This window comes from Vanessa cardui, chromosome 11, assembly GCF_905220365.1.
Source record: "Vanessa cardui chromosome 11, ilVanCard2.1, whole genome shotgun sequence".
NCBI lineage: Eukaryota > Metazoa > Arthropoda > Insecta > Lepidoptera > Nymphalidae > Vanessa > Vanessa cardui.
In genome coordinates, this window is record NC_061133.1 from 8,748,793 (window position 1) to 8,761,839 (window position 13,047).

Consider the following 13,047-nt stretch of genomic DNA (forward strand, 5'->3'; position numbering starts at 1 on the left):
ATATATATATATGACGTCACAAACTTAGCTCATGACTGCTGTTTGCCTCGTGTTTTTTTAATATACGATATGTGTAACTAATCTCAAAACAAATTCATTTTTATCTATTTTATAGTTTTTTTTTAATAATGTAGTATTGTGTAAAGTTGAACATGATGTTGAATATTCTTACTAATTTATTCTTTATTTTACCAGGTAACAGCGAAAGGGCCATATCGGGCATGGAAGTGCCAGTCAGTCCGAGCAGCAAGCCAGTATCGAAAGCTATGCAGACTGTCACCGTCACCCTGATCAAGGGGGAAAAGGGCCTCGGATTCACCATTACCACCAGAGATAATCCCACAGGGGGGCACTGCCCCATTTATATTAAGAATATTTTACCAAAGGTAATTGAAATGTATTATTTACATTACAATAAAAAAATTGTAAGAATTTAAGGATGCATTCATTATAATAACTTATAAATTAATTATAATGATAATTCGGTTTAGATTTGAAATGACATGATGTAACTGTGCTAATAGCTAATATCTGTTGACTTCCAAGCAGGATATATTAATTTAAATAATTGTATTTAACTAATATGACTTTGTATTTTTAAATGTTAAATAAGAGTAAGTACTAAGTTTCTTGCCGGTTCTTCTCGGTAGAATTTACTTTCCGAACCGTTGGTTCACTTGGTTGTATAATGACGATGCGAATGCTCGTAAAAGCCTACTCAGAGTCGGATTTAAAGGTCTGGAGGCCCTGGGGCCACAAAGTAGTGGAGGCCCTAGACCAACAGGAGCGTGGAGATCCTAATAATTATATCATGGATTAATGGATTAGCTTTAACCTTTTATTAATTTGAATTAAGTAAGTATTTCTTGACTGGTATCGGTAACTTTTAAAATATTAAGTAGTAAGATTATTATTATTTGACTATATCTCGGTATTTGTTAACTGACTAAAAACTTTTGTGGCCCCCACTTATGTGGAGGCCCCAGGGCAGTTGCCCCGGTTGCCCTTCCCTAAATCCGGCCCTGAGCCTACTTGAATAAATAAATAAATAAATATGAGACAACATCACATACATTACTCTGATCCCAATGTAAGTAGCTGAAGCACTTGTGTTATGGATATCAGAAGTAACGACGGTACCACACACACCCAGACCCAAGGCAACACAGAAAACTAATGGTAATCTACATCGACTCGGCCGGGAATCGAACCCGGGACCTCAGAGTGGCGTACCCATGAAAACCGGTGTACATACCACTCGACCATGGAGGTCGTCAAAATAAAGAATAAAGTTTGATTTGATTTAAGTAACTCTGGCGTGTGTCAGGGCGCAGCGGTGTCGGACGGGCGGCTGCGCGCGGGCGACCGGTTGGTGTCGGTCAATGACTATATCTCGGTATTTGTTTACTGACTAAAAACTTTTGTGGCCCCCACTTATGTGGAGGCCCCAGGGCAGTTGCCCCGGTTGCTTTCCCTAAATCCGGCCCTGAGCCTACATGAATAAAGTTTGATTTGATTTGACTGACTCTGGCGTGTGTCAGGGTGCGGCGGTGTCGGATGGGCGGCTGCGCGCGGGCGACCGGCTGGTGTCGGTGAATCAGGTGGTGGTGGCGGGGCGCACGCAGCAGCAGGTGGTGGCGCTGCTGCGCGCCACGCCGCCCGACGCCGCCGTCGAGCTGGTGGTGGAACGCGCGCGCACGCAGGTACCACCCACTCCGACCTTGAAACTACACAAATATTCCTCTGCCAAATACCCTATTGAATATATGTAACTCGTTCTACAATTTAAAAATTTGGGCCAACCTTGGGACAAATAGCAAATATGCAGTTATTTTTTTAACCTTGTGGCCACATTACTCAGATTAGTCGATGGTACCGGTAATACAGATTGGACAAATATTTTTGAAACTACCCAAATACTCTTCTGTTAAATACCCTATTGAATATATGTAACTCGTTCTACAATTTAAAAATTTGGGCCAAACTTGGGACGAATATCAAATATGCAGTTATTTTTTTAACCTTGTCACATTACCTAAATTAGTCGATGGTACCCGTAATACAGATTCGACAAATAGTGCATTCATTTCGACGATGAATTAAATCGAATAGTTATCAAAAAAATATTAAGAAAATCAGAATAATAGTCATCACTGCTTTTACAACAATTTTACTTTTGCTAGTGATACAATTTTGCCAGTTGTTCATAAACATACATATAACCTTATTCGAACAACAACAAAAGTTATTGAAAGATATATTGTCTAAGTATTCATTTAAAATGTATTCAATTATTTTTTGCAGAGGGTGGAACCTCAACAAAGTCCAACCAAGTATACAGAAAAACCTATAGGGCCTGCGCCGAGTACGCAATCGAAGGCGATTGAAGCCAAACCTGAAAACGGTCGCGTTTCGAGCATGGTGAACGCAATAAACCACGGCAACAATAACTCGTTGAGGGGGAGGATACCAAAGAGCTCGTCGAAGGACGATCTGTTGAAGGACCATTCGGTGGACAGTGCTTTACAAGAGGCTTTGAATTCTTCTTCAAATTCTGTAAGAAAATAGCATACTTTCATATATATTATATTTCATTTCGCCCTTTCCTTTATTTCCACCAACCCGCATTGGAACTTCCACCAACCCGCATTGGAACAGCGTGGTGGAATACGTTCCAAACCCTCTCCTTAATGGAAGAGGAGGCCTTATCTCAGCAGTGGGAAATTTACAGGCTGTTACTTTACTTTTACTTTACTTTACTTTCCTTTATAAAAAATATATAAAAAATAATATTTTACATATTCAAGTGACAAGTCGAGTCGAGATTGCCCAGTGGTTAGAAGGCGTGCATATTAACCGATGATTGCGGGTTCAAGCCCAGGCAAGCACCGTTAATTCATGTGCTTAATTTGTCTTTATAATTCATCTCGTGCTCAGCGGTGAAGGAAAACATCGTGAAACCTGCATGTGACAAATTTCATAGAAATTCTGCCACGTGTATTCCACCAACCCGCATTGGAACATCGTGGTGGAATGTGTTCCAAACCTTCTCCTCAAAGGGAGAGGAGGCCTTTAGCCCAGCAGTGGGAATTTACAGGCTGTTGTTGTTGTTGTTGTCAAGTGACATTGGTGAGTAATTTATTTTTGTCTTCAGTTACTAGGTCTGCGTAACCGCTTAATACTAAGGCTAGATGTGCCGGTCCACGATTCCGAAAAAGCTGGACTCGGTATCAGCGTAAAGGGAAAAGTGACAGTCGGACCAGACCCACACGATTTGGGTATCTTCATTAAATCTGTTCTTCACGGGGGTGCCGCGTCCAGAGATGGAAGGTGAGTTCGAGTTGCTACAATTAAAATGAAGTTTTAGGACTATTTGGATTAATTCATATAAATTACCATTTAAAAATGTTGTACCTACTGCTTTACCCATTGTATACTCCTGTTATAATAAAACAAAGCAATATATTTGCATATATTATACACTTATCGCAATCATGTGCTTAATTTTTAAATTCATCACCATAAATCAAAACTACAATAAAGTCTATTTAAATTTTCCAGATTACACACAAACGACCAGCTCCTTAGTGTGAATGGCGTATCGTTGGTCGGCCAGTCGAACGCAGAGGCAATGGAGACCCTTCGCCGGGCGCTGTTACATTCAAGGCCTAACGTGCACGGCAGCATATCTCTCACTATCGCCAGGAGGACGGGTTAGTTTCAACTTCCAATACATTATATTATTTTCTAACTCATACAAAAATTTTGTTACTTTTAAAGGATTTTGAATTTGTTTGTAAACAGTTTTTTTTTAATTACAGACAGTATGGATAGCTTAGCGAGGTGGAAGGATGATACGCCACCGAACGGCAACGACACCACGAATTCAAACGAAAACAGCAACTCTCAAAACTTCAACACCGTTATATATAACACGTCGCACGATAAGGAGAATAAACCGCTAGATTTCAGTCAGAAAGTCGAAACGAGCAAAGAGGGGACCGACCACCACGACGGCAGAAGCGGCAAGAAGCACGCCTCAATCATCACCATCAATAATAATAACAGCTGGGTGTCGAATCAGTCGGACGACAGCAAGGGCTACTTAGAAAGGGACAAGGATACGATTCCCCATGATAACAAAAGGGACAGCTTCGAGTGGAGTCGCCTGGACGGGTGGAATCCCGTCATAGACCGGCTCACGGGCCTTCGCAACGAGAGCTACTACATGGCGACGCAAGTGGACGCGCCCGTCGCGAACGGCCACCACTACCGCCAGAATCTGGGACACGTGCACATGTCGAGGTCGCCCCCCGCCCACCACAACGTTATCATCGAAGAGGATTACGGTACGACGAGGTGAGCGGTCTACATATATGCAACTAAAGTAACAGCCTGTAAATTCCCACTGCTGGGCTAAAGGCCTCCTCTCCCTTTAAGGAGAAGGTTTGGAACATATTCCACCACGCTGTTCCAATGCGGGTTGGTGGAATACACATGTGGCAGAATTTGTATGAAATTTGTCACATGCAGGTTTCCTCACGATGTTTTCCTTCACCGCTGAGCACGAGAATAATTATAAAGACAAATTAAGCACATGAATCAGCGGTGCTTGCCTGGGTTTGAACCCGCAATCATCGGTTAATATGCACGCGTTCTAACCACTGGGCCATCTCTGCTCTTATGCAACTAGCCAAAGAACTTTTTTGAATTCATAATATAACCAAGAACTCACTTGGAAATTAACTGAAATACGATAAGGCGAGATGGGTATAGTATCCCAGTGCAAAGGATAGTGGCGTAAAGTCTAATGGCGGGTGCGACTCGTGTGCGCAGGGGCAGCACGGCGGGCGAGTCGGGCAGCGAGAGCGGCGGCGCCTTCAGCCGCGACGCGGTGGGGCGGCGCTCCATGTCGGAGAAGCGCCACGCCGCGCTCGACGCGCGCGCCACCGGCACCTACCGCAAGATCAAGGAGACCAAGGCCATGCACGGTACTGACCAACGCCCACTGGCAATGTTACTAATATAGCATCCCTTGCAGTCATTACGACAGTAATGTTAGGAAATAATATGATATATAACTTGTGCCTGTAGTTATAGTGGTTCATTTACACTTCAAATCGGAACAACAATTCTTAGTGAATACTTTAGTATCATAATATTTCGGTTTGAAACAGGAATCTGTATGGCAGTAGAATATGTGAAAAGTGAGTGGTAAAAGTAAAAGTAAAGTAACAGTCTGTAAATTTCCCACTGCTGGGCTAAGGCCTCCTCTTCCATTAAAGAGAGGGTTTGGAACATGTTCCACCACGCTGTTCCAAAGCGGGTGGATTATACATGTGGCAGAATTTCTATGAAATTTGACACATGCAGGTTTCCTCACGATGTTTTCCTTCACCGCCGAGAACGAGATGAATTATAAACACAAATTAAGAGCATGAATATTCAGTGGAGCTTGCCTGGGTTTGAACCCGGTAATCATCGATTTAGATGCACGCCTTCTAACCGCTGGGCCACCTCGCCTCAGAGAGAGTCTTGAGTGAGACCTAATTATTTAAGAAGAAAACCCCCCCCCAACATTAAACCTTGGAGTTAAGTGTGAATCGCAACTTAACTGTAATTTGATTATTTCCAAAATGTTATGTTACCCTTTCACTTACAGCCATGCAAGTAGGTCCGTCGCTTGGAATGCGAAAATCGTCAAGTCTAGAATCCCTCCAGACCGCCATACAGGAAACTCAAAGAAATCCGATCCGCAACGAACCAATCTACGCTCGAGCACACCCACGTAAGTTTTAGGTTATTTTTTAGTATTTCTTTTTTTACATTAAATATTATTACGAAGTAGTTTGTACTGTAGTCAAATATAATTATTAAAAAAAAAAAAATATTTTATAGATTACGAGAATAATGCAAATATCTTTATTTATAACATATTAAAATATGTAGATTTGCGCATCAGTGTTTATCTTAAGTTAGTGATACTAATATAGTTAAATTAATGTAAACTTCCAATGATAATACTTATAATACGTCGTTACTTCTGATTTCCATAACACAAGTGCTTCAGCTACTTACATTGGGATCAGAGTAATGTATGTGATGTTGTCTCATATTTATTTATTTATTTATTATTATTATTAATAATGATAGTGCAAATGCTTACATAATTTATCGGTTATTTTTTTTTACATGCACCATGTTATTATGCTTATTTTGTATTCGTTTTAATTTATGTATGGATTATTTGTTGTAGCGCTGAAACATTGGCTGACAGACGACAATGCAGCCCCCGAAACTATAGTACGAGGATCGCCACAACAGTCTTCGCTATCACACAAAAAACCTTCTCTTCTTAAGTCCTTATCCACAATGTTCCGGTATGTACAACGCTCTTATCCTAACATGTATACCTTATTAAAAATTAATTACTCAAATTTGTTATTAAGATAAGAAAATAATGGTGACTCATTTTTTTAAATGCGTACATAATCTAATGGGATTATAATCTATTCATAATAATCTATATCTTATAAGGGACTAATGATAAATATGAAGGTTAAAATATTAAATGTCAACTTTTTTTTTTTTAAATAAAAACCAATATAACTTTAAACCAATTAAGAGTAAGAATTATATGAGACATGTTGGCGCCTGCGGCTTTGCTAGCGTTTAAGAAAATAATTGTAATGTGTCAGGAAAAAAAATAACCTATGTCCCTTCCTTGAAGTTCCAGTTTGCTTCATACATTTTGACGACCCCCGTGGTCGAGTGGTGTGTACACCGGTTTTCAAGGATACGCCACTCCGAGGTCCCGGGTTCGATTCCCGGCCGAGTCGATATAGATTATCATTAGTTTTCTATGTTGTCTTGGGTCTGGGTGTTTGTGGTACCGTTACTTCTGATTTTCCATAACACAAGTGCTTTAGCTACTTACATTGGGATCAGAGTAATGTATGTGATGTTGTCTCATATTTATATTTATACCAAATTTCACCAAATTCGTTCAGTGCTTTGGAAGTGAAAGAGCGACGAACAGACATACAGAGTAACTTTCACATTTATAATATTAGTAAAGATTGAGTTAAAGATGTATGAATGATAACATGATGTATCAGATTTATTCTATTATATATTTGTTACAGAATCGGCAAGCCACAGAAAAAGACTGACGCTGATTTATACGGTAGAGCGCAGCCGGGACGGTCGTCGGAGAAATCGCTGTCGCGGGAAGCGATGGAGAGGCACCGGAAAGAGGAGCGGTCCACCGACGCAGAACCAGCTCCGACAGTTAGGTTTGTATTCCAAAATTTTTTAATAGACAAAAACTCGTACTTTGTTATTGTCTAACGTAAATTAATTATTATTGTTCAATTAACGTATCGATTACATGTGGTATATCTATGTAATACTAATTTGAAAAACAGTAAGAGTAACAGCCTGTAAATTCTCCACTCCCCACTGCTGTGTTAAGGCCTCCTCTCCCATCAAGGAGAGGGTATAGAACATATTCCACCACACTGTTTCAATGCGGGTTGGTGGAATGCACATATGGCAGAATTTTGAATAACATGCAGGTTTCCCCCGCATTGGAACAGCGTGGTGGAATATGTTCCAAAACCTTCTCCTCAAAGGGAGAGGAGGCCTTTAGCCCAGCAGTGGGAATTTACAGGCTGTTGTTGTTGTATGCAGGTTTCCTCACGATGTTTTACTTCACTGCCGAGCATGAGCATAGTGGTGCTTGTCTGGGTTTGAACCCGTATTCATCGGTTAAAATTCACTCGTTCTACTCAATGCGCAATCTCATCTTTAAAAAACGCCGCTTTTTCTGGAAATACTTTTGCTAGATATGGCTTTCTCGTCACCGTCGATTGAATTTCTTTGAGTGACACCTACGACATGCACTATTAAAATGGTGGAGTCTTAATCGACTTTACCTCATTCTATTTACTAATCAAACATAGGGTTTGCATGTGAGTCAGTGTAAATACTGGCAAGGACGACAAATCTTAGTTCCCAAGGTTTATGGCTTATTGACCACTTACCACCAATTGGCTCGGTGGTGGTTTCACCGTCTGTATTACAAAAAATGTAACGTATGTGATTATTGTCTTCAGAGAGGAGCGCAACTCGCGCGGCGGCTCCGAGCGACGCACGGCGCCCGCGCACGCACACGTAAGTACACACACGCACGCACACGTACGTACACGCACGCACGCACGCACACACGCACAGCGGGCGCGCCCGATGTGTCCGTAGTCCATTCAATTCAAAGGCGACTAGATAAAAATTTGAATTGATTTAACATTAATATTATGTTCATAAAATGGTTATAAATATATTACATTTACTGTTTCATGTTTTAAATAGAAGTTCATTACAAATAATAAACTATCAAGTTTTTAAAGTTTTAATAGGAAATTTTTTAATACAAACATATTAATATCTTCACTTCAGTCAGGAGCTATTTTTCATTAATTCATTATTATTTATGCAGCAGACGATGGAAAATGCATGGGGCCCCACTGGACACTACGTGAATTACGAAGAGATACAACAAAACTTGAAGTGAGTTAAATTCCTATTTATATTTGTCGAGTTGTCGAATAAAGAATCAGTTTTATTATTTATAAACTAATATCACGTATTATATTTATTAACATAAAATATTTTTAATCTTACCTCTGAAACCTACCAGATAAATAAGCGCTTGGTCGCATCGTTGGTTTCTTTGAAAAGATCTAGTATAAGAGCGTTATTTCATTATTTCTGAATGATGTAGAAAAAACATTTTCATACTTCTGTCTTAAAAGGATTTTGCCAGCTAAAATAACATGTTCTCTTACAAAAAACGAAATAGCGCTCTCGTAGTAAATTTAAACAAAGTTATATATTTTTATTATTACTTAAAAATATGAACCGGTATTGTGTGTTAATTTATAGAATTCTAGCAATACTTTTAAATCATTTCCATTCGTAAATTAGACAAGATTCAGTTAGGTGGGACAATAACAATAGTTCAAAAGATCAGGATCGAACCTGCGATTTTCTTAGCGCTAGGCGGCTAGAATTAAACTATTAAGATAATTTGAGTAATATTTTAAGAATGCTTCTAAACCTCTCTTTAAATCTACTTAATATTCACATTAATGATAAAATAGAATTAAAAAGTATTTGGGTACAAGATAAAGGCCACCAAAGATAAACCGCAAAAATCGAAATACCGTGTATTTTAACTTATCGATAAATCAAATCCAGCTAAAACGAACGATAAAATCTTAGTAAATTACACAATTAATAAATACAAAACAATAAACAAACCATAAAAAATATAATATTCGTACCCAAATCATAACTAGTGCTGTTAAAACTGTAATGTAACATGTTACATTCACTTGGAATATTGAGTCTCGTATTAGCTGCTGCGTAAAGCTACAGCTACATAAGCGCTTAGCTAGAGCGTAGGGTCGTGTGGATGCAAAGCGCAGTAGACTGAGCGCGTGTGTGCCCGCAGCTTGCGGCGCGAGAAGCTGCGCGAGGTGCAGATCGGGCAGGTGCGCCGCAGCGCGCACGCGCCGCCCGACAGGTGACTGCTCCCTGCATACCTTACACTACATATTATAACAACAACAGCCTGTAAATTCCCACTGCTGGGCTAAAGGCCTCCTCTCCCTTTGAGGAGAAGGTTTGGAACATATTCCATCACGCTGTTCCAATGCGGGTTGGTGGAATACACATGTGGCAGAATTTCTATGAAATTTGTCACATGCAGGTTTCCTAACGATGTTTTCCTTCACCGCTGAGCACGAGATGAATTATAAAGACAAATTAAGCACATGAATCAGCGGTGCTTGCTTAGGTTTGAACTCGCAATCATCGGTTAAGATGCACGCGTTCTAACCAGTGGGCCATCTCGACATATTCTTATATTACACTAATTAAAAAAAGCTAATTTTTTCATCATCAGTTAGGTTAAAAAGTTGTTAAATTCTCTCTGATATACATACAGTAATAGGTATATAAGATACTATTTCGTCCCTTCTCTCGTCTCGGACTCCCATCCAATACTAATATAAAACCCCTAAAGAAAAAATTCCATGCATTTCTGTGTTACTGTCGAAGGACGGTACAGTTTAATCATTGGTTCAGTAGACATATTATCTTTAAGAACCAATTTAAAGATATAACAAATTTCAATGTTTTTGGGTACTTTTACCAAGACGTTAATCTGTTAGTTTTGATTTATAGTAATATTTGTTCATAGAGCCGCTGGTTTGATCTTCTAAGATACGACTTAAAAACTGAAAAATATTTCTCGAGAAAATAAATCTGTAACACTTAAATATAATAATGTATGTCTAGTTTAAATTCTCTTTAATTTAAAGTTCATGCTTATTTTTGACTAAAAGTTATACTAAATACTTAGAACTATGCGTCGAAAAAATTATAAATGGAATAAAATATAATCCTATTTACAAGCTCGAAAATATTCACTTCAACTATTTTAAATTAAATTACCGTCCGTTAAGTGGTGCGGTGTGGGCGATGCGAGCCAGCCTAATAATCTATTCTATATTTTCCTATACGTCAATACCATAGTGTACAGAATATAGAAGCATTTCGTGTACTAAAAGTGTTCCACAAAATGCGTAAAAATAAGAAAGATTGCGCTAAAACTCGGCACAGTAAACGAATTTAGAGAAACTTTGACATCAGCCTTGAACGGGCGCTACTTTTTAAATTATTAATCAAATTCGTAATTCCTACTGAATACATTTATAAATGGTAGATACAGGATTATTATATACTTAAAATACAACCTATGCGAGGTACTCCTAATTAGGTGGATTACATCCACGCTAAAGAGTTTCGTATTTACATTATATACTGTAAAACATATTTCCTTACAAGATGAGATTCGATATTGAAATATATATATATATTGTTTGATTTATCTTAAATAGTGAGCTGTAATTGCATTAAAAGTAATTAGAATTGAGATAAAGATAAGAGACAGGATAACTGCACGGACTGCGCGAGGCCGCCTCCGCGAGGACAGCGCGCCGTGTTAATATTTAAAACACAGGAAATTCAAACGCAAAAATTAGCATGTAATTAAATAAATATGCATTGCCGTTCAAAAAATGTTATTAATAATATTATTAAACTTTATTTCTTAAAATACCATGATTATTTTTTATTAGTGTCGCAAAAACTTAGACAATTCTTATCATCAGAAGAAGATATATTTTATTGTTTCGTTTTACACACTTTTTTATATAATTGATAGGACGTTTTGTTTCATATCGCCATAATATGAACCGCGTTTCGAATAAAGTTTTAATATGTTAAACGTGGCAGATGTCTGCTGACCGAATAGTATTATTCCTAAATGTTTTACGTAAACATTTACTTTTTATATTTAGAATTTAATAAGATATTGAAACAAAAATAGTCGTTTCGAAGAACCGATTATTATTAATGATAAGAAAAAGCAGCGTCTGCATTTGCATTTTTAACTACTATAAGAAGTAAAAATGTTTAATATTAAACTGACGTCAAATATTATTATTAATTACATAAAATAATTTAAAAAAAATCCTTTATTTTTTACTTGTACAATTTTATATTAAGTTATCTAACAAAATGCAATTAACTCGTAGCTTGAATTTATTTAGTCATGATCTAAGCAATTAATTTATAATTCTATATTATAAATATAAGAGATAAAGTAAATAAATATATAAAATTATATAAGGTACAATCCCAAAAAAGGATAATTATGTTTTATTTATTCATAATTTACATTTTCCTCACAGATTATAGAGAGATGTTGAGGTTCAGTAGTTACGTGATTTATTTAATTAATTGTGCAGTGTACGTATTTTTTTATATATAGGTATTGTATATCTTATTTGGTTCGAAGCAAAGCTTTGTTTAACGACATAGTGGCTTATATACTTTATGTCTCTGTACAAAATTAAAAAATACACAAAGTATGAGGTTTCCTAACCTAATACTGTGTTTATTTTCTCGTGTTGACAGAATTGCAAAAGTAGTCAAAACAGAACACTACACACTAACTAACTAAAGAATATATAAAATGTATGCTACTTCTACAATTTATAATTAACAAAGATCAGAAACAAGACAGAATATAATTAAAATAATAATTTAATAAGAAACTGAAAAAAGAAATTTGTCTGTCTTGTTCCGAACTACGTTTACGTCACACAACACAATAAATTATAAGTTTGTTTAATTTGAATGTAAATTATTATTTGATCAATTAATTAAAACTCCTCATGTTGAGAACAGGTCTTATCCTCATTGTGGGTCATTTATTGTTACTTAATTTTTCTCTCATAATTTTAACTTGTTACACATTCAAGGCGTTTGAATTGATGTTGAAATAAATAAACATATATTGATTCGATCTTTTTAATAATTCAATTATAGTAATCAAATTATATATTAATAAAATATTTATTGATGGATTTGGTCGAGCTTTATTTCTTCTTAAATTACTTTTGGTACAGTTACTTAATTTTAATAACATAAATGTATAGGTTATAGGATAGGTTAACTAAAAATATCCACTAACTTGGTTTACGTACAACAACAGCCTGTAAATTCCCACCTCCTCTCCCTTTTTGAGGAGAAGATTTGGAACATATTCCACCACGCTGTTCCAATGCGGGTTAATGGCAGAATTTCTATGAAATTTGTTTCATGCAGGTTTCCTCACGATGTTTTCCTTCACCGCTGAGCACGAGATTAATTATAAAGACAAATTAAGCACATGAATTAGCGGTGCTTGCCTGGGTTTGAACCCGCAATCATCGGTTAAGATGCGCGCGTTCCTATCACAGGCCCATCTCTGCTCTACGGTTTACGTACATAGAAAAGTTTTAAAAATTTGATATTACGCTATTTTTTTGCACAAAAAAGGTGAACGACAAATGTTATCTCTTTAAACACGCTCTAATGATTTTTACTAGCGTTATTCTACTGTGCATTACAAAACAAACATATTTTTGACTTTAA

General features: G+C 37.3%; 1 protein-coding gene across 1 annotated transcript in view; it reads left to right on the forward strand.

Annotated features, from left to right (window-relative positions):
• Positions 1–13,047, forward strand: part of LOC124533783 (partitioning defective 3 homolog) — a 53,327-nt gene that overhangs the window by 36,019 nt on the left and 4,261 nt on the right. The window contains exons 7-20 of the mRNA XM_047109294.1: positions 196–386; positions 1,542–1,703; positions 2,305–2,556; positions 3,155–3,330; positions 3,562–3,713; positions 3,822–4,359; positions 4,837–4,991; positions 5,663–5,788; positions 6,257–6,380; positions 7,146–7,295; positions 8,118–8,155; positions 8,188–8,249; positions 8,501–8,568; positions 9,515–9,586. Coding sequence (XP_046965250.1) covers positions 196–386; positions 1,542–1,703; positions 2,305–2,556; positions 3,155–3,330; positions 3,562–3,713; positions 3,822–4,359; positions 4,837–4,991; positions 5,663–5,788; positions 6,257–6,380; positions 7,146–7,295; positions 8,118–8,155; positions 8,188–8,249; positions 8,501–8,568; positions 9,515–9,586 — 2,266 coding nt within the window. The remainder of the gene's footprint in view (positions 1–195; positions 387–1,541; positions 1,704–2,304; positions 2,557–3,154; positions 3,331–3,561; positions 3,714–3,821; positions 4,360–4,836; positions 4,992–5,662; positions 5,789–6,256; positions 6,381–7,145; positions 7,296–8,117; positions 8,156–8,187; positions 8,250–8,500; positions 8,569–9,514; positions 9,587–13,047) is intronic.